We start from the raw sequence: 27,648 nt of genomic DNA, 5'->3' as shown, positions 1-27,648 counted from the left end.
CTGACGTCATGACTGCGTGGAGTCTCATCAGGGATCGCAAAAGGAGGGCTAAAGTGAAAACGGGAAAAAAACTAAATGTGACATTATAGAAGAAAATGTATTTAGTTTTTTTAAATGTAGGTTTTACAGAAAGGGCCGCACGGTGGCCTAGTGGTTAGCATGTTGACCACACAGTCAGGAGATCGGGAAGATCTGGGTTCAAATATCCATTGGGCATTTCTGTGTGGAGTTTGTATGTTCTCCCCGTGCGTGTGTGGGTTTTCTCCGGGTACTCTGGTTTCCTCCCACATTCCAAAAACATGCATGTTTGGTTAATTGGCGACTAAATTGTCCATAGGTATGAATGTGAGTGTGAATGGTTGTTTGTCTACATGTAGCCTATGATTGGCTGGCTACTAGTCCAGGGTGTACCCCGCCTCTCGACCGAAGTCAGCTGGGATAGGCTCCAGCATACCCTCGACCCTAGTGAGATTAAGCAGCATAGAGGATGGATGGAGGTTTTATAGGAGAGAAAAGAGGTTCTCCATCGGCAGATTTATCTCCAGCTCAGAGATAAATCTGATATATTAAACAATAGTAATATTAATAGCTAGTTACTGTATTTGTTATATTTTTGGCTACTTTGTTCATTTGTACTACAATATGCAACAACAACATTCATTTTGAAATGTGTTTCTATATAGATATGAGCATTTAAGGATCATTTGAATACCTCAACTACACTTGCATAGTATTTATATGTATTATTTTATCACATATATGACTTGTATGATGTAATAAAACAATGTAGCATCCCGCACAGTATCAAGCTGGAGGGCAGGTGAAATAATGATGTGCAGGAAGCCAAAAGGAGGAGAATTTTTCTTGGGAGATGAATAAAGTATGTATCTAGAAGATTTGGATGGCATCAGCGATGTTCCATGGTGGTACCACGTGTCTGGCTGTTCTGCAGCTCCATCCTGATCATGATCGTCTTTAGTAGTTTAACGCTATCCTATTCTATTTGTGTTCTTTATCAAGTTTATGGTGGACGTCTTGTTTACATAATTGAGAAAGAGTATTTTCTTTGAAAAGGGTGAGTGACATGGCAGTGGAGATCCTTGCACACCCACTTAATGGATGATGTAGAGGACAGTAAGTAAAGGTGCACCAGTCCACATGCCCCAGTGACAGACACAAGACACCTTTGCTGATGGAACATATACAGCAACACAAGGCATACTCATATAATATCTGAAATACGTGTCTAATAATAGTTATTGTATTTTCATTTCTGTCTAAATACAGTAAATCAAATACTAAATACAGTCAATGGGCTCACAAGCACATACAGTGAACGGACAAACAAGATGTGTTTGTGAGCCCATGCATTTCCTCCAAGACGGCTCTAAGACAGAAGCAAGAGAAATGTAACCAAGATCGCATTAACACAAGTACAAACATTTATAAAAGTTAACACACAATTTCCCAGTAAAAAATGTACGTGACGTACGCAAACACAATCATTTCATCTTGTTCCATTACGTACGTAATATTTAGTGCTACCTTTTAACATCATCACGGTAGTAAGATGAAAGTCAACCGTTTCACGTTGTAGGAAGATTTAAGACTTTACATCCAAAGGCTGCGCACATCAAACTACTTAAATAAATCACTACTTACAAACAAATCAACACTTATTAATAAATCAATACTTACGCCTCGCCCCGCCTTGCACTGTAATGTTGACATTTTTTAAGGGCTGGACTGGAGTGTGCATGGGCCACGAAGGAGGGTCTGAATGCAGACTTCCATTCAGTGGAGGAGGAGGAGGACAAATTTGTTGGCCGCATTTGGAGCAGCCTTCGCGTACATGCAGGCTGCAGACACTGGATTAAGACACAGCCATAGGCTCGCCAACGTGTCCTGGGTCTTCCCAAAGGCCTCCTACCGGTCGGATGTGCCCTGAACACCTCCCCAGGGAGGCGTCCAGGAGGCATCCTCATCAGATTCCCGAGCCACCTCATCTGGTTCCTCTCAATGCGGAGGAGCAGCGGTTCTACTCCGAGTTTCTCCCAGATGACCGTGCTTCTCACCTTATCTCTAAGGGGGAGCGCAGTACCCACGATCTATTCGTTTTATCTAAATTTTTCCTTAACACATTTAAGTGAAGTTACGTGTTTTGAGCTTCAGCTTCCCTGTACAACATAAAAGTCCACATGCCCGCAATGCTGACCTAAATTCAATAAAAACAATCAATAAATCATTTATGGTTATTTTGCCATTTGCTTGTTGGTGTTGAAGGAAACAAGCCCAGACATTTGTTCACCCAGACTTTCTTAGTGGAAAGAACCACTGGAGGCAGAGGCATGGAGCCACATGGCCCATGAAAGCATGGCTAATTGTAGTCCAGCAAGGATCAGAACAAAGCCTGGGCAAAGCTCTGTTTTACTGGGACAAACATCCCTTGTGAGGAGCCAACATTTTCCTGAATTTAAACTACTGCTTTTCTTTTGATCTAAATTCCAAATCCCAAGGACACGTCATTGAGTCGCCTCAAAAGACACTCTTCAAAGAACCATTTGTGACGCTAACGCTGTCTAACATGAATAAATGGAAAAGCAAAAGAACCATGAGACTTCATTATACTTTCAGGTATTTATGGACAAAGCGTTGCGATGAAGTCTGGTTTAGAGTAGAGGTGACCAGTCTGGGCTAGGAGCCACTTTTTGCATTTTTGTATTGGCCTGCGGCAAATCCTAAAAATAGAATTTAAGACAACCTCTATTATAAAACATTACAAATGAGGAATAGGACCATACTGGAAAGTACCATACTGTTACATGAAAAAGGCATGTCATTATCCATCCATCCATCCATCCATTTTCTATACCGCTTCTCCTCTTTAGGGTCACGGGGGCATGCTGGAGCCTATCCCAGCTGACTTCGGGCGACAGGCGGGGTACACCCTGGACTGGTCGCCAGCCAATCGTCCAGCCAATCGCAGGGCACATATAGACAAACAACCATTCACACTCACATTTAGAGTCGCAAGTTAACCTAACCTGCTTGTTTTAGTACCCGGAGAAAACCCACGCGTGCACGGTGAGAACATGCAAACTCCACACAGAAATGCCCAAGGAAGAATTGAACCCAGGTCTTCCCAATCTCCAGACTGACTGTGTGGCCAACATGCTAACCACTAGACCACCGTGCGGCCCGCATGTCATTATAAGAAGTATATTATACATACTAAATATACTATACTATAATTATATATATTAACACCCAGCTGATTTTGTATATACATGTATATGTATTTGACAGCGTAGCATATTTAAAGAGCAACATTTCTATTTCTAGGCGTTTCATCTGGATAAGATGCACAACGTTGAAGATAGCACCTTTTGTTTGAAACCACCCCGTTTTTCATGTGAGCAAAAGTATTACAACATGTGACAAACAGGTGTGCTTTGTTGTCCAGGTGTGTCCTATTGCATTGCTTATTCAATCAGTAAATAGCACCAAATGTCTACGCTCAGTTTCACATTAGGTAGGATAGGTTTTGCCTGTGCAGACGGCTTTTAAGAGGAGAAAACATGAAAACCAGAGAGCTGTCAATGGGTGAAAAACAGGCAATTGTGCATTTGAGAGAAGATGGAACATCAGTCAGAACCATTGCACAAACATTGGTTATAGCCAGTAGAACCAATTGGAAATAGTTGAAGAAATAAACCACTGGTGTACTAAGTAGCAAACGTGTCTTGCATCACTTGGTGTAGCCATTGTACTTTTGTTCATTAGGTCTTCTATGAACAGTAGTGATACCTTCACTCCTGCCCCCTGCCGTTTGTTGCTGCTGTCACTAACAGTTTCTTGACAGCTCTCACAAAGTTTCTGTCATTACCTGCTTATGTTTTCCTTGGTCTACCTATTCCACATCTGTTACTTAGTAGGGATGCTCCGAGCAGCGAGATAATCTGCCACAGATTCCGATCATCCAAGAGTGAGATCGGCCAATACGAATACCCATCACATGGATTGACATTTTTTAGTTTATTCATGACGAGTGCTATTAGCCAGGGTGACCAAAATTATCTTTGGAAAGGATTTTTGTACAATTTGACACAAGCCTGAATTCAAGTAGTAAGTAACACAAATACATGCAAAATAAATGCCAATATAAATAATATCCAATAATAATTTTTTTTGTTCAAGATAACAAAATGAACAGAATAAAATAATAATAAATCTGTTCTGCTTAACTTAAGAGAATAAATTTAGTGTCCAGATTGCAGGGTTCCCCACCTTTAATCACTCAATAAAAGGTGTCAACTATTTGTGGTTTTATTTATGACTGTCAAGGTTTAAAAATTGTACACGACTTTATTTACCAAGCAGATCTCCACTCAAAACAGTGTGGCCATCGTCTTGTTGCTATTTTGTGCTCATGTGTCATTATATAAAGGTGTCTGCATTGAACAGTTAAAAAAAAAAAAAACTACCAAGGGTTGAAGCAAATATTCTTTGACCCTTTGTGAGCTACTCAAAATCAGCTGGCGAGATAGGAGACCCCTGTCATAGTATCACCATCACCAGGCTTGACACACTATGTTCATTAAACAACCACACAGTGTTTTCAAGACATAATTAGTGTATCGACAACAAGACATGCACCCCATGAACGTGATATCCACTTCCTCATGGGAAAAAAACAAGCTCAGAACAAACCATTGCTTGTTCTTAAAAAAAAAATGTCACTCGCCATTGGCTTAAACAGAACCCAGCAAAGTAGAATACTGCAGGCAACTGTGCATGCTTTCATGCAGCAACGTTACACCCCGTAATGAGACAATTAAATGTGTTACATCAGCACCAGTGCGTCAAGTGACAAATTCCACACCCCCGTCACAACTTTGCCGCATATCCTTACACATAGGCAGCGCCCAGCTTCTGTTATCGCTGTGATGCTACCTCCAAAGGCCTAATAGGCAGGGCTTTATCCTACCAGTGCAAACTATAAAGAATATCGACCAAGACAGAAGATGTAAAAAATTGTGACTTTTACAGGCAGTCTAGAAGTAGCTAATAACAAAAAGGAAGGAGGATGCCAGATGCCAACAAAATAGCTTTTGACTTCACTTTTCACTTTGTGTAGGAAATATATGACTTCCAGTCTAGACAATATCAGGAGAAATTGGGGGTTCACCATCTTATTCACTGTACCGTACAGCCCTAATTTGCAACTGTAAACCCAAGAGGAAGTAGATCTGCATTTATTACACTGGCCAGACAGACCTTGCAACAGAAGTAGACAAGAGGTTCACTGTCACCCCAAGTCAAGAGTACATACTGCTGGGGAGAAGAGGGAGGCGAGGAGTGGTGTAAATCTGATGTGTCAGATTAGGCTGTGCATGTCAGGCTGGGTTTCATGCCATATCAACACATGATGGAACACCCTGACTGCTTTCATGGATGTCACAGCAGTAATAACCCTAATGGACAATGTGACACATTCTTCCTCCAGCGGAGAAGGAGAGCAGAAGAAACCAGGTGCTGCTTCTTGGTAGAAGAGAAGGCAGGGCACAAATCAATGTGGCGGACTGAAGCAGGTCGGGCTTTCCAGTCTCCACCTGTCTGCTTACATCACAGCACAAGTATGTAAACATTGCTCATCCCTCGGTTCCTCCCATCCTCATATGACAGAGCCTAAATCAGTCCATCATTATTATGTGCCAGCACGTATGAAAGATGGAGAGTTGAGCTTAAAAACATCTTAGGGCATAATTCTGTCAGCAACGCCTCCAACACCGGTCACACACATTAAGTCAACAGATGTATGAGGGAAGACACCCTTTATGCCAAGCATTCATGACATTCTCAATGCAGCCTTATTACATGTATACAATGGAACCTGTTTAAATCGCCATTGTGATTGGCTCACTCACGTTGATGACATAACCAAAAATATCTGTCGCTTGCACATTTCCTTGTGCCTTTGGTAGAAGCATAAGGAGAAAGGGCAATAAAATATATTTTTTTCAAACTCAGGCAGTTTATTTTTTCCGTTCATGCATTTTGTTAGTTGCGGAAAGGGCATGCAAGACCGGCTGAAAAGTGCCACGAAGAAGAAAGCACCTTTGGCCCAATGCCGATGCTTTGAAGGCAAGTGTCAGTTCCTTTCCTGTCGACATGTCATCTTATTTATCAAATCTGCTTTTGCAAAAACCCGCGAGCGATAATGATGACGTTAATAATACTACAAAACATGTCAACATAACAAACCAATTTTTTATAGAAATTACCCCTTTGGAGTTAAAATTGTATGATTACAAAAACAAGCGTTCGACCATGTATGTCAGCGCTTGCTTAAGCAGGCACATTTAAGGAGCAGAGATTGATGAGTTGGTCAACGTAAGATGGTCTGCCGATAGGAGTGTCACGAGACACCCAACTCACGAGATGACACAACGCACAAGATTTGGTCCTTGAGAACGAGATGAGCCTTTAACATTAATTTTAAGCAAAGTACAATGAAAAATGTGACTGGACAAACAAACCTTTATTTAGCGGTCATAAAACAATGCTGGTGCACTTTGAAATATTTATTGTCCCACAAATTGATGGGTCAGCAATAGTCAAAATTTTTGAGACCACATAATTCACTGCCATGATAATATCTAATAATAATAAATTATTATAGTATAATAACGTGGTATTTCCTTTAATATGTCATCCTTTACTCTGGAATGTGGAATGGGCACAGGCAATTCATACTGTCTGTCAAACGTTTGCGGCATTTCTGGAAATGCTGGCTTTTCAACTGTATTAAAGAGCAGCATTTCTTTTGCGATGACTTTCTATGAACGCACACCGTCTTGTGCTGTTCCGTTTGTATTTACCTCGCTGACCAAATGTCACAGTGAGTGTTGACTGTCAGGAAGAAGTCTGATTTTTTTTTCCTCCCCCAGAAGGGAAAACTGGGTTGACTGTATACAGTATGTTTGAGGTAGGCAAGTCCTTTTTGTTGTCTTTTGTCTTTGCAAGCATCTTTTTCCGCTCATAATTTATGTTACCATTACCTTGCATTGCTTGTCACGAAGCTCCACTCTTTTGCTGTGTGTGTATGCTAGCGGCCCCGATTCCCCCCAGAGACAAAGCGACTGTATGACTGACAAGAGGTCTCACTTTGTTCACCATTGTTCGTGACACGACATCTCCTGACACCCCCAGGTCGACTTGACTGGGGTGTTTTAGTTATTGGTTATTTTTGCTGTAGTGCAGTGATTGATGATAATGAAACACTTTTATGGACAACCAGCTGCATCTCACGGGAAATGTACCTGACAAAGGGTCCAGTGAGTTTATAAAAACCCTTATCAGGAGTCCATGTTCCAAGATAGGTCTTGAAATGGCCATGTAGCAGGCCATAGAGCACAGTCACACATGTACAAGCACACACAAACACAGCCTGCTAGATGTCACTTCAGAGAGAAAACAGATAAGCAGGAGAGGGGAGCTGTCACTGGTAGAGAAGTCACATATGCTCAGTGGATTTTCTGGCAGCTTTACACCATTCAGCTCTGGCAGAGGGGAGAAAAACACTGCTGATAGTGCGACTGAAGAACTAAATGTTGCCCGGCAACAAGGCATTTTCGAAAGGAAAAAGTATAGGGCAGAAAATCAACAAACTTCCATCAAGTCTCAATTTTTTGAGCCTATGATAAATAACAAATGCTGTATTTGCTCTACAAGATGTCATGTGATGGTGACACGCCTCCTTGTACAATGAACGAGATGACGAGATGCTCCCCCCGGTTACCTCTTCAAACAGGAATATCAACGTGATCGGAGGTTTGGATCCTACAATGAATGAGAGTGGGCAGCAGGGCTGAGCAGGCTGTTCTCTTCACGCTGGATGTAAACACTCTCCAAAGCCCGGGTCTGCCCCATGCATAAAACATCAGAAGCAATTCAAGAATGCTCATATACACACGACCTTCACAATGCCTACTTGTCATAATTTGAAAAAAAGTTGCGTGAAACATGAATATTACATCATATATGAACACAACATACTAGGACTGGTTAATAATTCACTTTGTAGTTTGTGATTAATTAATAAGGGCAGCCATTTGGATGCACAAAGAAGGCGACTGCTGGGGGCAAATGATGGTTGTGAAAGTGTGTATCATTTTTAGGGTCTCTTACATAATGGTACTTGAATTCACATGATCACAAGCTAACACAATCTTACTCCAGTTGGTGACTTTTATTGAAAGACTAAGAAATCAACTCCATTATTCTGTCAGAAAGAATTAGTAATTGTAATCAATGCTTTGCCTCACATCACATCAGAAACAAGCCTTTCTGTGAAGATTTCACTATTGAATCATCAGCAGTTGACTGATCACGTCCACATGCTTTCTGTAAATGAGATGAGGCATAAACATCCTCCCAAATGTAGTATCATTGATATTGTTTTAAATCTATGAAGAAGGCAATTAGGGGTGGGCATAACACTTGACTCTGAGGAATTAATTATTGATTCTTCATTAAAGCAACTGAGGCATGGCCATGAGTGCACTACTTGTCTGCAACAGCAGAGGTGCTGTTTATTCAGACAACATTTTTGTGGTCCAAACAACAACATGACCATATATTATACAGTGGTATGAAAGTGCTTGCCACCTTCCTGATTTGTCATTGTTTTAGATGTCTGTCACTGTTTTAGATCATCAAATTAATTTGAATATTAATCAATGACAAGACAAGTGAACACAGAAAATCCAAACCTACATGGCCCCGTGTGAAATACTGATTGTCCCTTAAACCTAACAACTAGTCGAGCCACCCTTGGCAGCAACACCTGCGATCAAGCGTTTGGGGTAACTTGCAATGAGTCTCTTACAGCGCTGTGGGGGAATTTTGTCTTACTTACCTTTGCACAATTGTTGCAATTCAGCCACAATGGAGGGTTTTCCAGCATGAACCACCTTTTTAAGGTCATGCCACAGCATCTCAATAGGATTCAGGTCAGGACTTTGACTAGGCCACTCCAAAGTCTTCATTTTGTTGTTCTTCAGCCATTCAGAGGTGGACTTGCTGGTGTGTTTTGGATCATTGTCCTGCTGCAGAATCCAAGTGGGTTTCAGCTTGAGGTCACGAACAGATGGCCGATTTTTTGGTAGACAGCAAAATTCCTGGTTCCATTTATCACAGCAAGTCTTCCACGTCCTGAAGCAGCAAAACAGGCCCGTACCATCACACTACCACCACCATATTTTACTTTATGATGTTCTTTTTCCAAAATACGGCACTAGTTTTACGTAAGATGTAATGGGACACACGCGTTCTCGTCAGACTACAGAGTACTTTCCCAAAGGTCTTGGGGATCATCAAGATGTTTTCTGGCAAAATTGAGACAAGCCTTAATGTTTTTTGTTCAGCAGTGGTTTTCGTCTTGGAACTCTACCATGCAGGCCGTTTTTGCCCAGTGTCTGTCTTATGGTAGAGTCATGTACACTGACCTTAACTGAGGCAAGTGAGGCCTGCAGTTCTTTGGATGTTGTTGTGGGGTCTTTTGTGACCTCTTGGATGAGTTGTCGCTGCTCTCTTGGGGTAATTTTGGGCGACAGAAAACTTCATTTTGTGTTCAGTTGTATTGTCATTGACCAATTAGTTTGATGACCTGAAACATGTCAGAGTGACAAACATGCAAAAAAAAAAAAGAAATCATGAAGGGAAAACACTTTTTCACACCACTTTATACACTGGCGATCTGGAATCCCAGGCAACTAATAACTTAGACTGAACTAGCAAAGAACTTGTCACAATCACGGTGCGAACACAAATGACAGCAAAACAAGCAACAGGCAAGTAAACACACACAGGGCAACTACTACAACTATGGGGAGCAATAAACAACAACTACGTTAACTCTGGACATCACTTTAGCATGCCGCAAAGAATGGTGGGCTGCTCGAAGCACCCACAGTGACAGGAGTGATCCCAACTCCTGTCATGTCAAGTGGCCTCCTATATATTCAAAATGTCTGCATGCTTTCTTATTTTTATTTTCTGAGAATTGTATTTACTGGAATTACCTTATATTTTGTTTTAAAAATCATTAAAACTGTTCACACAAAAGCTAATCGGTTTTATGTTTTGCATTTTGTTCACTTCCAGTACTGAAAATGAACCGAACCGTGATTACAGCGTACAGTTACACCCCAAGCCATTAAATCAATAATAGTAATAAAGATGCACAAATGAGGCAGCAAGCTTGAAAGAGACTTTTTAGGGGGCACTGATGTATCATTGATGGTTCAAGAGTCATCTTGGTCACACGCTGTCCGGGATCAGAAGGATCTTTTCCTTTTTTTTTTTTGATGGGAGATCGAGGATGAGCCTATGCAATTTTTACGGCAGCTGTCGAAAAATGCTCCGTTTTTGCAGCAGTCTCAAAGCCAACAAAGTCACGTCAGCCGTGTGGAAGCAACTTCCGCTTTGTAAATGAAATTAGTCGTACAGCCACTTAAAATTGTCTGCAAAATGACTATTTCAAGGGATGGTACGAGCATAGTTGCATTCAATACCACATATTTAATCAGTCATCTAAAAACAAAGTGCGAAGCGTTTAGCAAGGCCACAGCTGAAAAGGCTGCTATGCCAACACGACAAAAACTCTGGACTTTCGGATGAAAGACAGTTATCCAAAAAAGCGAAAAGGCAGAGCGGATCACTGAAAAGGTAGTTGAATGTATTGCTTCAAACAACCAGCCCATCTCCGTCATGGATTGTGGGGTTTAGCCGTCTTTTAGAATATATGAAAGCTGTGTTCTGCCATCATGACACCACAGTGCCGACACTGCCTTACCGCACTTGTACAAAAAAGTTGAGGAAAACGAAAAGCGCAAAAATAAAGCAAAACCAGACAGCTTTACAGTAAATTCTGGACTGTGAGACACTACCTTTTTCACATGCTTTCACATGTAGTCAAGTGGGCGCTAATACCATGCTTTGAAGTCTTATGCAGCGATCTTCAAATCTTAGGTAAGTTTGATCAAGTGTAGAATTACTACACAGCTTCTGTTTGAACTGCTTGCAGATTGCAGTTCAACGCCAATGAGAGAAAAGTCTCACTCATCAGAGCTAACGAGGTGGGAACAACAAGTGCAGGTAAGATTGGTAAGATTGCAAGGTTTATAGTGTGCTTTCTGTGTAAATATCCCATGTTACAACGTAGATACCTGTGGTTTATAGACCTGTGGTTTACATACAGTACACACACAACACAACTGATGGTCCCAACCACATTAATAAGGCAAGAAATTCCACTAAGTAACCCTGCCAAGGCACACCTATGAAAACCATTTCAGGTGACTACCTCATGAAGCTCACTGAGAGAACACCAAGGGTTTGCAGCGTTATCAAAATAGCAAAGGGTGGCTACTTTAGGAATGTAAAATATATGACATAATTATTTACATTAGTTTACATAGTGATTTCACACTTTTCGTTAAGTACATAATTCCACGTATTTGGTGGGTGCGGCTTATATTCAGGTGCACTCAATAGTCCGTAATTTATGGTAACTTTCACCACGGACATATTGAGCTCTGATGTTTGCCCCATGTCATTACTGTCATTGCAGTTTACAACACTGCCCCAAGTCCATGTGTGATTTGGCCATTTTTCTAAAATATTAAAGCGAAGCTGACCTTTAATTCTCTAAGAATTTCAGGGGATTTACGACAATAATAGTAAATTGAAAATTTAATAATTAAGCTTTACAAAAATGTGTTACTGTGTTTACTTTAGTTACATGCTAAAAACATTTTCAGTTCCATAATTTATAATAAAATTGGATAACATTGGACTCAAAGTTGGATTGGATCTGAGGCCAAAAAAATCGGATTGGGATCAAAGGCCAAAAGTGCTGGTCAAGACATCTCTACTACTTACTGTATGCACTAATGCACGAATCATTTAGTCTTCACCAGTTTGAATGACCAAAGCTATTGAAGGACATAGGACATTCTGAAACTTTAAAGTGAGTCGAAATAATGTAAATTTTTAAGCGAAGGACACTATGAGGGTCGGCCAGTGAAGCAGGTTACAAAAAGAAAGGCTAGAGTCATATTCAGTATGTTTTATATTAGAGAACTTAACAATACACATCAATGCTATGAGAACAAGATCGACATATTCTACTGTATAAGCTATCATATTGTGCAATCACACCATATTGTGCAATCGAAAAAAAAAAAAACATCTTGTTTCATGGTTGAATATGACCTATTACGAGTTGAGGATTTTGCATTTTTAAGAAAGTAATTTTTTGCCTAAAATACACATATAAGGCATTCAGAAGATGCATTGAAAACGTGACGCTATTCAGTATTCAACACGGGTCACTACATGTCAGTAATGTTCCTGTAATGTTTGGTGAGGCACAAAAGAGTAAGACTTCATCACCGGAACAACAGTCTTTTATTGCAGGTTTGAATTATCGCAAAAACAGGCACAATAATAACATAATAATAATACTAACAACACAGGCTACTGTTACGGCTGTATCCACTCCAAGCTAAAACTCACTTCCTGTCATCCGCACATCAAGATCACATTTATTGCAACACACAGGAGCATGAATCTTATTAACAGTACGTCTTAAAGGGCGTATTTTCTCTGATGGTGTCTATATTGGGTAATACGAGAGTAAAGGTGAACGAGAGTAAAGGTGACTATAGGAGTGTTATTTATTGTCTAGAGGGCTCTAATGATGTAACCGTGTTTACAAGGTCGTACAAAGGTTTTCTATGCTCTACGAAAACTATGATAAACTAGAGCTTTTCCACCTCTTAAGCACTCAAAGCATTTTGACACTGCTAGAACATTTACCTGCTGATGACGCACTATCAGGAGCAACTGGGGGTTCAGTGTCTTGCCCAACGACACAATCACAGGAGGACGGGGGATCGAACCCACCACCTTCAAGTTGGGAGACTACCACCTGTGCCATGCCGCCCCTACATTACTGTAATTCACATATTTATATGAAATATATTTTTAAGGTTCAAGACTCAGAGTTTTATTGTCATATGCACAGTAAAACAGGTATACTATGCAATGAAATTCTTATTCTGTTCATTCTCCCAAAAAAGAAAGAAAACACAAGAAAAAGAATAAGAACATAAGAAACAAATACCAATAAATTAAGCAACAACAACAGAAGAAACATTAATTCAGATAAATACAAATAAATTAAGTGTGTCCTGGCCCTGTAGGTGAGAAAGGGCTGTGTGGATGGCAGTGTTGACTGCATCATCCGTGGACCGGTTCTGGCGATATGCAAACTGTAGAGGGTCCACAGTGGCCGGGATGCTCTTTTTGATGTGGGTCATGACTATTCTTTCAAAGCACTTCATAATGAGTGCTATAGAGCAGTAGTCATTTAAGCAGGTCACGTTGCTCTTCTTGGGTACGGGCACTATGGTGGTGGACTTAAAGCAGGTCGGTACAGATGCTTGTGCAAGTGACAGGTTAAATATGTCAGCAAGCACATCAGCTAGCTCTGATGAGCAAACCTGAAGTGCACGTCCTGAGATGTCTGGGCCTGCTGCTTTTCGTGGATTTGTTTTGTTCAGAACCCTGCGCACATCAGCTGATGTCACCATGAGAGGTGAGTCCTGTGTGCTCCCCAAGTCCAGCCACCCTCTCTGCTCATCAGGTGTCAAAGCGGGCATAGAACTCGTTCAGCTCATCTGGAAGTGTGGTTTGGCTGGACGTGGCTACGCTACTCTGCTGTCGATAGTCTGTGATGTGCTGGAGCCCCGCCCACATGTGCCGAGGGTCTGAGGTGGAATAGTAGCCCTCCAGCTTCTGTCTGTACTGTCTTTTGGCCTCCCGTATGGACCTCCTCAGGTCATATCTGGCCTTTTTGTAGTCATCAGCGGTGCCCATGACAAATGCAGTCGAAAGAGCACGTAGCTTAGCCCTTACATCACAGTTCATCCACGGTTATTTTTTGGGTATTTTCTGTAATACTTGGTGGTGGTAACAGTCTCTATGCATGTGCTAATGTAGCCAGTAACAGCAGACGCGTATTCATCCAAATCAACAGTACAATCTTCCCTCCCCGCTGCAGTTTTAAACACATCCCAGTTTGTGCAGCCAAAGCAGTCCTGAAGTACTTGATCAGTTTCTTCATTCCACACTTTAACTGCTGTACTTACAGGGGGAGCTTGCTTGAGGAGTTGTCTGTAGTTTGGATAAAGGAATATAGAGATGTGGTCAGCCTTTCCAAAGTGGGGTCTTGGAACAACCTTCAAAGCACCTTTCATGTTGCTGTAGACTTGATCCAGGATGTTATTTTCCCTTGTGGGAAAGCTCACATGCTGGTAATATTTGGGGAGAACAGTCCTGAGGTTACAGTGGTTGAAATCGCCAGATATAATAAATACAGCGTCTGGGTGTTTGGTCTCGTGTTTATTAACGATGTCATGCAGGAGGCCTAATGCGCTAGCGGTGTTAGCTCGTGGTGGGATGTAAACAGCAGTTAAAAACACAGCGCTAAACTCACGAGGCAAATAAAAAGGTCTGCATTTTACCATAAGCAGCTCAATGTCCTGCGAGCAGTGCTTTTCCATCGTCTGTACGTCTGTGCACCACCGTTTGTTTACGTAAACACAGACGCCGCCACCTCTGTTTACCAGACGCTAAAGTCCGATCTCCCTGGTAAGCAGCAAATGATTCCAACTGGATTGCCGAGTCCGGTATATCCTCTGTCAGCCAGGTTTCTGTGAAGGTGAGCACACAGCATTCCCTGATCTTACGTTGAGTTGTAATCCTTGCTCTTAGTTCGTCCATCTTGTTTTCAAGAGAGCGGACGTTGGCTAGCAGCAGGCTTGGTAGCGGTGGCCTAGTCGCTCTAGCTTTTAGCCTAGCATGCAGGCCGCCACTCTTGCCTCCTTTCCGCCTCGGATGCTTTGCTCACCGGGTATTCAGCTCACCAGGCCCGCAGGCTGCCGCGTTCTCCCGGTGCAGAAGAAAGCCAAAGTCTGTGAAGCTGAATGAAAGTTCATGATGCACCCTGCCAATGTTCAAAAGTGTCTCTCTGTTGTAATGTACTGCGTGAGTGTGTTGAATGTCCAAAATGAACAATAAAATAGCAAAATATAGAAAAAAACGGGAGAGTGAGACAGAGTTTTTATATAAATTGTGAGTACAATCTGTACATGAGTACTAACAAAACTTTGAAGCAAAGTACCGTATTGACCCGACTACAAGATGCAAAAGTCCCAAAATGTGTCAAAAGGGCTCTCTCTCTCTCTCTCTGTACCTTCACGTCCCCCTTGTGTGGGCTCAGTGGATCTGCAAAGTATATTTTGGAAGCTTTTTGTGAAATCTGAGCTGGTGGAAAACACAGAGGGGTTGCAAGTGTGTCATACTTATGGAGCAAGTGATTCGTGACGTGCTTGCCACAGAAAATATTTTGCATCCCAATTTTCTTCCAACGGGCTTCGCGTGCTGTCTGCAGGTTTGAAAATCCGTGCGGGCAATGTGCGGGTTTTCCCCATTTTTGCACGTAGGAGCACGTACGTCGAGATGTAACTCCCCCTTTATGCTCACTCAAAGTCTATTTTTAATATGCATCTTTTGGTCACCAAGATAATGTTTTGTTTTTTTTTAAACTTTAGTCTTGAGCAGAATACTGAACAACAAGTGTGAATGCAGTTTTAAAGGTTGGGCAAGTTGGCATTCAATTATTTCTCACATGTAACAGGTCAAGTCACGTGGAGTGTGCAGGAGTCAAGCCAACATCCACTTTGTGATTCACATTCCCAATAAGTTCTTGATGATTCCTGACACCGCACAAAGCAGGAGATTAACAGAACGAGCCGGATCACAGGGCAGCAGTGTGCAACACACCCAGAAAGCTGGTCGAGTGTTAGCGTAGATAAGCTGTGTGTGTGTGTATGCGTGCACGCAGTGGTTGCAGGTGTACGACATGTTTCTATGGTACTCCGTGTGACTTGATGCATAGAAGATGCTCTTTGACAAGTTCAGCTGTGTCTCTCCCCATGCTGTCACTCATCACGGGAAGTGTGCGTGTGTCAACAGACATGATGAAATAGTGAGAATCCTCAGCATGTAATCGATTTAGCGACGATGCGTGTTTTTGCAGCCGCCTGATCTGCATTGACGTGTGTGTAGTGTATCCACATTCATGCACACCAAATATTGTCCAGATATTCAGCGCATATAAAACATTTCGCTCTTCCCTTCTCAGTTGCCTGACATTATATTTGTGAATCATTTGCATAATTGTGCATAATTGTGTGACTGCCTTTCGGTGGGCTTATGCATCCCTTTTAACTGCAGTGGAGAGAGAAAAGGCAGGAATGGGCACAAGGGGTTAACTTTTAGCATTCTGTACAATAGTATGCAACGCTTGGATACAACATTAGGCGTCCCGAATGTTGTGGCCAGCGTATATTTTTTTGTATAATTGAAGGTAATATTTTTGTATTAAAGCTGAAAAACCTACACTTTAATCTAAAGCGGTGGGTAGAAGTGTTTTCATCTAGAAAGGGGTGACAGAAAAGTATTATACTGTAATTTATGATCATTATCATCATCATCATCATCATTACAACATATTGTAACATATTTGTAATTCATTTAGGTAGAAAAAAGTGCCAGTGTTTTCTTGGTGATGGGTAATACTGCATTTTAATTACTAAGTTATGTTAATATTGCTTGAATTTCTGGCCTTAACACTTTTGTTCTGCTTTTTTTTTTTTTACAATTATGGCACTTGAAGGCCTAACGGTTGGGTGTGTGTGTGTGTGTGTGTGTGGGCGGGGGTGGGGGGTTGGAGGGGGGGGGTGGTTGGGCTGGGGGCAATTGCAAATAACGTAAGAGCTGAAGTACAAGGACCAAAGTATCAAGGACTCATAGGAAGGTCAAACAAAGCAGCTCCCAGGGTTCGTTTCATTAATAAAAATTTGTAGTCGAGGAGCAGGTCTCTTCCAACAGTGTATTTACTTTGAAAACTAATTATTAGAACTCATGACTAAATAATTGTCAAAGTGATCCACAGATGGCAGCCAATAAAAATAACAATATATGCAGTTGTCCTCAAAATTATTCATACCCTTGTTAATATTTGAGAATTTTGATTTTTGTGATGAAATGAATGCATTTTGTCATGTTTGTTAGTGATTTATATGTGGAAGAAAAACAACAATTATTTCAGGGGTACTTTATTCATGACTTTTTTTTTAAATGTCATGTTCAAAATTATTCATCCACTAGGTTTACTGAATCCAATGTCTTTCATAGTCGATAGCATAGCCTTTGTTGATAGCGATAGCTTCCTTTATGTCTCCTGTGGGATTTTGTCCCATTCTTCCTAAGGCTTCCGAAAGGCTCAAGCTGGGTCAGGTTGGTCGGTTTCCTAGCCATCACTCTGGCCTTCAAGTCTCACCACAAGTTCTCGTTCGGATTCAGGTCAGGACTCTAACTTGGCCATTCTAGGACGTTGACGTTCATTGACCTTGAACCATTTCTTCACCACCTTGGTGGTATGTTTTGGATCATTGTCTCGCTGGTACTTCCGGTTGTGGCCGAGCTGGAGTTTCTCAGGAGGTTCCTTCACGTTTTCATCAAGGATCACTTGATCACGGGCAAGGAAGGACTACAACCAAGGCCCTACTTGAAACGATTGACCAGGCAAGGACGAAGGTGTCAGGGTCCACCATTGAGCGAGTCTTGCCTTGGAAGACGCCGCTGCTCAAGAAGAAACATCTGGAGGCTCGCCTGACCTTTGCTAGAGGTGATCTGTAGCAAGATCCCAGCAAGATCCCAGGGAACGTAGGGTATGAATGATTTTGAACACGGCATTTTTTTTTAAATCCATGAATAAAAATACCCCTAAAATTAATCTCTTAAATTGTGCATTGTTGTTATTCTTTCGCTTGTTGGTCACATATAAATCATGAACAAAGTTGACAAAATGCATTCATTTCATCACAAAAAAACTCAAATATTAACAAGGGTATGAATAGTTTTGAGGACTGCAGACAACTGTATATATACATACTGTACGTATAATTCTACTAATAATACCGTTTTGTAAGACAGTATTTTTCCCCTAGACAAAAATCTGCTATTATTATATCTGGACTCTCAAGATTTATACTCTACTCTTGCTTACTCCTCAAAAAAGTTCTTTGTCTCTCTCACACACACACACACACACACACACACACACACCAGTGACCTCAGGAGATGCAGCTGTGACTCACACAAAAGTAAGCGTCTCAAAAGGATGGACAAGTTAGCAAACAGAGGAGGAGTTAGGATACTAATTTGAAGAACCATTATCAAACAACTGTCCAACAGCTAAGAAACATGACTGCAATCTATACTACCAGTTATTCTGATATTAACAGGATGTTCTATATAGTAATGGCTCGTTTATCGGGTTAAGTGGTTCCAGACCCGACCGTGGTAAATACATTTCTGTGAAATTTACACACACACACCACATAATAAGAGAAAGTGACATATAAGACATAAACAAGACATAATATAGACTCACACTTTAGCATTTTGGGAGGTACTGGATTCTCACGCAAAACAGCAGGAGGAAGTGGAGGGAGGCTTGTTTACCAACAAAATTATACACAGCAGATAAATCAGCAAATAAACTCAAAAGCACAGCACTGAAAGCATTAACGTGACTAGACAGCAGACTGACAATCTGTGCAAAGAAATAGAAGCTGAAGAACAACACTGTGGTAGAACATAAGGGTATGGCAGCTGACTGTCTAGAACAGGGGCCAGCAACCTGCAGCTCTTTTGTGGTTCCCTTCACAGAGCTTGACTATTTTTTTTAACACCAAAGTCTGGAAAATGCAAATTTGTCAATGCATCCTGGGTGAGTTCTGACTGGTGATTGGATGAGCATGGAAAAGGGAGGGGAAGCCGATGTGTGTCTGCCTGTGCGCAGTGGATTACTGTGGAGATGTCTGTTTTCCCCCGCGGTAAAATAATAATGAATGCCAAAAATGAAGCACCTCAAAAGAAAATAAGAGTTTAATTCCACATGGGCAGATTCCTTTGTCATCTTTGCCAACGATGCTGGCTTACACGTATGCAGGGGCAGACTTATCATGAGGCAAAACACAGGCAATTGCCTAGGGCCCCGAGGTTTCCAGGGGCCCCAAACGTCTCATAAAAACTTTAGATTTTTTTTTTTGATTAAAAAGTACCTGTTACTGTTTTAGTCTTAATTCAAAAAACTAAATTAAAATGCATAATCTATGATGATTGTTTCAACTGCTCCATTGTCATGCAATTAACTATTCCATGTTACAGTAACTATTCCATGTTACTTCACATGTGATAATTGATTGTGGAAAACGGGAGCAAAGCAAACTTGTTTGGAGAGAAATGAAGTGGCGTTACGCCAGTGGAGTGGAGAAGAGGAGAAGGCAAGAGGACAACAAACAGTTTTTATCAAAACTACTGAAAGTGTCAACCTTTTCCACAGTCACAACGTAGACACGCGACAACAGCCAGACGCTCTTGACAGCAGCACAGCGCGGAGAATGCAGCAGTTTTAGGTATGAAGCTGAGACTGATGTTTTTCATCACAAGGATGTGAGCATTCAAACGGTAAACTGTATTAAATGTTGCTTAATGTTCTTAGTAATTACAGTAAAAGTAGAGGGTAGGGGTAAGAGTAGGGGTATATACTGTATAACAACCTTTTGGAAAAAATTTTAGAATTAAAATTTAAATAAGGGGAAGTGATAACTCGCATTTGACCATTTAATTATACGAGGGCAAGGAGTCTGAGATCATAGAACAGATTGGTGATGATCGTTTGATCAATATCCAGTCAAAATTAAGTCAACAGAAAGTACATTTTCTGCGTGTTCCACCATTTGGCTTCGCTTATTCTGTCCAGAAGCAGGTAGCATTCCTTCTTTGAAATGTGGCCTGAGAGTGATAAATGCAAGTTGGCTTTCTCTGCCAAGATTGCTGACTTTCAAGGGATGTTGCAAACCAATAATTCACACAAACCTCCTGTGTAATGGGTTTTAGGAGGGCTTTCAAGGACACAATGACAGTAGCCGTCTAGGTCCCTGGATAGACATTTGCACTCCCAGACATCTTCACACAGACACACACATTGAAGAAAAAAAATACATACGCAATACACTGCGGACACGCATGCTTATCTCAGCATTTAGTTTGGTTTCCAGCCATGAAAGTGCAGCGTCTTTGAAGGTGGCAAGATTGACCACAGCTTTCGGCTATGGTGGCCTCAAACCCATCCAACCAAAGCATCCAGGTCAGAACCAAATTAAGGTTGGAGGGAGTCAGGGGAGGACAGCATAAAAGGACGAAGAGAAGAGAAAGGCTGGAACAGGAGCATGGCCATTCTGCTGAAGGAGGTGAAGGACCATGTGAACTGCCCCTATGATGAGTGTGTATGTGCGAGTCATACTGCAAATAAACTATAAAAACCTCAAGAAAAATGAGTAGCCACAAATATAACTCACCTTTACAACCACCTGCTTTGTGCAGATTTACACTTTTTATAGATCATTGTTTCATTGAGGTGCATGTAAATTTTCACAACTTGCAATCTTTTTAATGACATAAAGCGCTGGAGTGTGATAAATCTCCTGAGCTTCTTTGGCATAGCGTTACATGCGGATACAAGCCAGGATTACTTCCATGGCATTCACTTATTACATATTTTATTACTCATGGTGAAACTATTTCCCCTTAATTCCCAAAGCTCCAGCAACAAATCACGTTATCTTGAGTCTAAAGGCTTTTTTCCATCCTATGGGTATATAAACTTTAAAGAATGACTTCAGTGTACTTCACTGGATACATTGAAAGTTAAGATATCTGGGAATGCATGGCGATAGAAGACCACAATGTACTCGCTGGGCATACTCCCAGTGTTGAGGATACCGGGTATGGTATTTCAAATAGAGGTTCCTTCTCTCTATCAATCACCAGCTTAACCAGCCATTTGAAAAAATAAATGGATGAGCAAAGAAATGGGTGGTATTGTGATTACCTCAGTTTATCAACACTGGTCTTCACACACAGACATTAAAATTTGGAGCTCATGTATGCCGTGTTGCTAACCGAAACAGCAGCACCTACCAAAGTGTAGTGTTCATGTCAACTCTTAACCACCTGCCAACTGGATGTTGGACAAACACCTGACTATTAGCATCCCAGTCCCTGAATTTTGTATAAACTTAATTTTACTTGCCATATAGTGGGTATATATGATTTATACTTGCCATATAGTGGGTACATATGATTTATACTTGCCATATAGTGGGTACGTATGATTTAAGTCAGGGGTGTCCAAACGTTTGCCAGCGAGGGCCACATAGTGAAAAATGAAAGGATGCAATGGCTGCTTTAATACCGTATTTTGTAAAGCAACGCGTAGATTTTTCAAGAACAAAACTGCATCTAAGCTTTGTGATATAGGTGAAAAAGCCAATTAGTATGAACTTGAACATACAAGAAAAAAGGCCCAATATTTCATTCTTTCTTGACTAATCTTCATAAATTTTTGGGTCTTTATAGCCATAATATTATCTTTTCCCCCCATCCTAATTTTCCAAAATTGACAACTTCATTTTGTCTTGTTTGCCTCTCATATCATTAACTTTTCAAAAAATTACATTTTTTCTTTAATATTTCAACTCAACTCAACTCACCTGTTCTCTTTTCTATTTTCGTAAAACGATGAGTTATTCTCATTATATGGATTTCTCTCTCATAAAATTATGGACTTTATTCTTGTAAAATTAAAGCTGTTTTTTCCCCATTTCTGGTATATATTTTTTTTTATTTTCCAAGTATTTGAACTTTCTTCCTGTAAATTTTCTTCTCAAAATGATGACTATTCCCACAATATTAGAACTTTTTCCTCAACCTAATTTTCCAAATATCACAACTTTAATTATTTATTGTTCTTTATTTTTTACCTTATTTTTCCTCATAATACTCCAACATTATTCTCGTAAATTTGCAATGTTTTCTCTTAATATTTTGACAGATTTTTCCATTTTTTTTCTTTTTAGTTTTCCTGTTACATTATATTTTTAGATTGTATTGCGGGCCAATTAAAAAAACAGCCACAGGCCAAACGTACTTTGTGGCGTGAGGATATACATTACATTCGATAAGTGTGACATAAAAATTGTTCAACAAGACTATCCACTAATAAAATCAGTTCAGATTCAAGTGTGAAAAAAAAGGTACACAAAGTAAATTTTCTTCACCTGTTACGGCTCCAGAAAAGGGTTACTCACCTTGTTCCCAATAGCCTTCTTTGGTGGGAAGTTGAACGTGTCCACCTGTGGAAACTGGGACCTCAGGCGATTGTGAAGCTCCCTAAACTCGGTGTAGCGTCTGTACACATTCCACTCGTTGTCCAGGATGCGGATATAAACCTACAAAAAAAACAACATAGGATAAGTAAAACTAAAAACCACCTTGATATAAACTGATGTGTGGAATAACCTTTTATTTTTTTCCGGTGGTAATATACTCATCATTAAGCCTTCAGATAGCCTTGCAAAAACAGGAGCAAAAAGCTTACTGTCATCCTGGTAAATGTGTATTTTCACTAACATAATGCCATACAGAGATAGAGTCTGTCTTTAGATGTGACAGCGCTGCCACCATTTCCATGCGCCATTAGCTGCTTTATTCACACTCACAAAAGAGAGAGGGATTGGAGAGAGGGGAGAAGATGAGCCTATCAGCCCCCCCAAAAAAAGAAAAGATGGGCTGCGTTTTTTATAGAAGAGGGAGAAAGAGCTGAACTGCTTTTTTCAATTCAATTTCAAAAGGCCAAGGGTTCTGAACAGTATAAAGTATGTATCGTGACCAATATTAGTCCCCAACTGACTATGACTTTCAAACTTGAAAAAAAACATTAAACATTTATGCTGTATAATTCTTATAATGAATTAATTGAATTCGTAATTGACCATGTTGACTATGCATTTGCAAATCTAAAAAATTATACATAAGTACATTAGAGAGATCTAAATGTATCTTATTGATTATTATTATTAGTGTAAAACTAAGATGGGAACAACATCAAATTAAAAGCACAAAATGAATACAGACTCACCATCCACCAGTACGAGCCTGGAGTTTGTTTTTCAGAGAGAAGATTACAGCATCGCTGTTTGACGTGTGCTAGCGACAGGTAGTGTGCTGGCATGAATTAAGTTGAGGTTGTGCACCGAACAAATATGCACATTAGCATTCTACAAGGTCATCAATCCCGTTATGCATTCCCCCAATCATGGAAAAATGATTAGAGCACATTGTGTCACGTTCCACGTGCCCTTGCTTGGTGCCCCCGTCTCCCTTTTGTTTGCTTTCTATCCAGATCCTATGTTCCTGGATGGAGGCGGAGCTGCTGAACGCACCTGAGCTTGATTGCCGACGCCCACTACTTAGCCTGACTGCTGACAGCTGGGGAACGCCGGATTATTCCTCTCAACTCCATGCTTCGTCTGTGTGCTACCCTTCGACCTGTGAAGTTTCAGTTTTTCATGAGCGTTCAGCAGCACCTCCCTTCAGCCGGCATTGTTTAGTATTGTCTTTTCCATGGTGGAGCTTTTTGTTGTCACCGTCGCCTTGTGGAACAGAATAAATTCGGTACAGTCCTACCTGCCTCCTGCCTCTGCGTTCGGGATCCTGAACCACGCCTTACCTACCCGTGACACATTGTTTCTTCAGTTTACTGATCCAATTTAACATCTGGTACAACTAAAGGTACATTTGTTTGGACAAATACAATGATGATAACAAATATAGCTCATAAGAATTTAATTTAAAGGGATGATATCTAGCAAATCCCATGGTATGTGTTTATGTTTCTTATGTTCTTATTCTTTCATTTGTTTTATTTCTTTTCTTGGGAGAATGAACAGAATAAGATTTTCATTGCATGGTATAACTGCTGTTTTACTATGCACATGACAATAAAACTCTCTTGTATCTCTTGTATCTTGTTTTCTTGATAAAACCCAAATCACGCAAGTTCTTGATAAAACCCAAATCACGCAAGTTCTTACATGAATAGCTATAGCATTGTACTGCCAAACAATTTAATTCTTATGAGCTACGGTATTTTTGTTGTCATTGCTCTATTTGTCCAAACAAAGGTACCTTTAGTTGTATCAGGCATTAAAATGAACAAGAAACTGAAGAAACAACGGTGGTCTAATCATTTTTTTCCATGACTTCAGTATCAGCATTTGGAACCAAATATGAGGTGAAAAATACAGTATAGTAGTCTATCTGTGCACCGTCGGGGAAAGGTTAGCACACTCACACAACTATGGAGCGTTCGCGGGCCATCAAACAAAGTGGAACGGGGTTGCCACTCCCCAAAACACAATGAAAGAAAACAACATAAACATGCAAAAACTGTAGAATTTCTAACTGGATGTTATTTTTTAATAAAATGATGATCCATATTTCCAAAATGGATATGCATATATATAAAATGCTATTTCATCATTTACAAATTTTAATCATTGCATCTTATCACATCTTTGATTGTGTCTTCTCAATGCCTTATATTTGTATCTAAGTTCAATTAGCATTTTTATGCTTGAAAATGCTTAATTTAGACAAAAAAATACAGTTTGCTTAAATTTTTTTATTTATTTTTTTTTTACTTACAGGCCGAAAACTGTGATTTTGAAGTCTTTCATACTAAATGCTTTCATACAGCCACCAGAGCATACTGTCTTGAACGCAGCCCTGATGTAACACTGATGTCCCTTTCAACCCCGTTTTACACGTCAGTGGTGTGCACACATAACAGCCTGTTCGATGTGTATCACTCCTCAGCAGCCCACAATGGGCGAGGGATATTAGAAGATTTCATCACCAATGAGGGGAAGGCTTGAGGCTCTCATGCAATCAGATGTTGTGTATTTGCTATGTGCTTCTAAGGCAGTTTACATTTATGACAGTAATTCCAACAAGAGGATTTTAAACCGAACATGCATGAGGCATGATTAGGTCCCAGGCTCCCCCAATTGTCGAAGTTTAATTTCCATTTGAAGCGACACACACATGGTGAGAAGCTATAGAGGAGATTGACTGGATGTGCTTAACAACACAACAGTCTTCAAACATGAAACAAGCAGTGCATAAAATATCATGTTGCATATGGATGGGCATGATAATCCATTTGTTGTTTCTGGAAGCTGTTGAAGAAAAACAAGAGTGCACTACTTGGCTTCAACCAGCAGAGGTGCTGCCAGCTACGGAAAGCTGAGCTACAGTACATCCACACAGACCTCCACTATGGCAGAATTGCACTTGTCGAAGGAGACCATTCAGAGAGAGAAGTTCTAAAGGTTACTGGTTACGATTGACTATGTAACAGTTGTTTTAATTGCAATTACTGTCTGGGAAAAACTTACATAAGCAGAACAAAATCAATTCTACACACATTACTCTGTAACGCTGCACTAACAAGGGGTCAATGTAAGTTGACTGTGCATAAATACTGTGAATGCAGGGCTGCACACTGTAACCATGCAACAAACAGTCCCACTGAGATGTAAAGCATGAAGTGGAGCAGAAGTGAAAATATCTGAAACCCTTTCAGCCATAAGCGTTGTCTCAGTTATATACAGACATATCTGGACGTCGATTGACTTTTTACGATTTTCCCTCAGGACGCCGTCACAAAGAATTTGGAATAAAACAATTTTTTTGAAAGCAAAGAAATTGAATATTCTTCAATGGCATCTCCAGACTCCATTTACGTTGAGATCAATCAAACCCGCAGTGTAAATCCATCAACTGTGCAATAACATGGTAGGACACTAGCTGTGTGGCTAGCTGTCAGTTTGATACAATGTAAGAATCTGCAGCTCTGCTTAAGTCTCAGTACTTTCTGCATTCATGCTGTCATTTTTTTTTTTTTGACTGACATGAGAAAAAGCACATAATGGCTTCATTCCTTCTTTTGAGGCGACTGGTGCTTTTCTCACTCATCTGTCAGTGTGCGCGATCCTCTACAAAGCACAAAAAAGTGAAAATGACAGATGACAAATGACATTTTGGACAGTCATTAAAAGGCGGTAGTTTTGTAAGCTGTCCTAAATGTCTCGTTGCTATAGCATCAGACTCCCAAACACACACGTCCAGACAATGTTAAGATATGACAAGATTTCAGTTCAAGGACTTAGATTTGAATGCTTATGCCGACATAATCCCCTCTGATTATATTATTATTACTACATATTATTGGCATTTATGTTGTATTAATGCCTTGTACTTCACCGTGGCTCAAGCTATGCTTCTTTATTTATAATTGGTCCGCCACCAGTGAGTCCAATTGACACAAAATCTGGTATGCATGTTCATCAGGAAATGATGCACGAAAGTGACAATATTTGTCCTTTACAGAGAATATGTCTCACAGGAATAGGGCAGCCAGAAGTCTATCAGACTGAATTAACGCATCGCTACTGTGAATGATAATACACGTAATATGGAAGCAGCTGTGTGGAGGCAGGTTTGGAACCGCACATTACGCGCTTTACACACACTATAAAACTTGCAATTCAACCGACCTCTGTCCTTGTGTGTCCTATTTTTCCACCAGCTGCTTTGGTGCTAATGTCCAAGTAGAAGCTACTAAGGCTACTTCAAGCAGTGGCGTTTTGTGTTGTACTTTGTGTTTTGTTCCCGGCAGCTACCTTGTAAGTACCCGCATTTTTCCTGCTTGGTTTTCAGCACTGATTTTCATTTTGTATTCTTCTCCTGCTAGTTCCGTGGTAGCAGTGCTTTTTGTCTAGTTTTCTCTTGCCTTTTTTCCCGTGGCTAGGCCCGGTAGTTTTTGGTTGCACTTTGCTTATGTGTTTGCTGTTTTGTATTTTTTAAACTATATTATAATAATTTTTTGTTACATGAACTTTTAAACTTCAAACTTCTGTTTCCGGGTCACCTGATTGTTGTTAGCAACTGAGACGTTAAGCGGTTGTTGCTTGTTGTTCAGTGGAGAATAAACGGGTTATACCACTTATCCTCCACTCCCGTCTCGTTCTGAATCACATCTCCACATTTGGTGACCCTCAAATTGATGTCGACTGACAACAGCGCGGCCGTACAAGCGCCGCTCAATGCTAACAAGGAGGCTAACGACTTTTGTCAACACATCGAAGCCCAGTTCCTACTGCGAGGAATAACATAGAACGAGACAAAGTACTTCCGTGTAGTGACCGCCACTTTCTCTCATATCGTACAAACGGTATGACACATAATTTTAGCGGTTTTGAAACCGTGGCCTTTTCATACCTTTTCCCTTCACCGGCCCATGCCTATTGAGTACACGCCTCGCATATCTGCAAAATATTTTTGTTATATGCGGTAAAAGTCTGATGATTCGCCATGACACGCTCAGTGTGTCTGTCGCCCCACCCCCAATCATCATGACAGGACACTTTGTTTCTTGTTGCTGAATGTTTGTGTAATTGCAAACATTCTAGCTGAGAATGCACTTTTTTCTCAGGAATTTTATGTGAATGCTAAAATATGCTGCTATTGAGCTGAAAC

The 27,648-nt window shown here is 40.6% G+C and overlaps 1 protein-coding gene across 3 annotated transcripts in view; it reads right to left on the bottom strand.

Annotated features, from left to right (window-relative positions):
* snx29 (sorting nexin 29) overlaps positions 1–27,648 on the bottom strand; it is a 202,801-nt gene that overhangs the window by 16,723 nt on the left and 158,430 nt on the right. For all 3 annotated transcript variants that reach the window (XM_054755500.1, XM_054755509.1, XM_054755517.1), the window contains one exon: positions 22,356–22,496. In XM_054755500.1, coding sequence (XP_054611475.1) covers positions 22,356–22,496 — 141 coding nt within the window. The remainder of the gene's footprint in view (positions 1–22,355; positions 22,497–27,648) is intronic.

The sequence above is a fragment of the Dunckerocampus dactyliophorus genome, chromosome 2 (assembly GCF_027744805.1).
Source record: "Dunckerocampus dactyliophorus isolate RoL2022-P2 chromosome 2, RoL_Ddac_1.1, whole genome shotgun sequence".
Classification (NCBI taxonomy): Eukaryota; Metazoa; Chordata; class Actinopteri; order Syngnathiformes; family Syngnathidae; genus Dunckerocampus; species Dunckerocampus dactyliophorus.
Note: the sequence above shows the minus strand (reverse complement) of the source record. Positions and strands in the feature narration are given on the sequence as shown.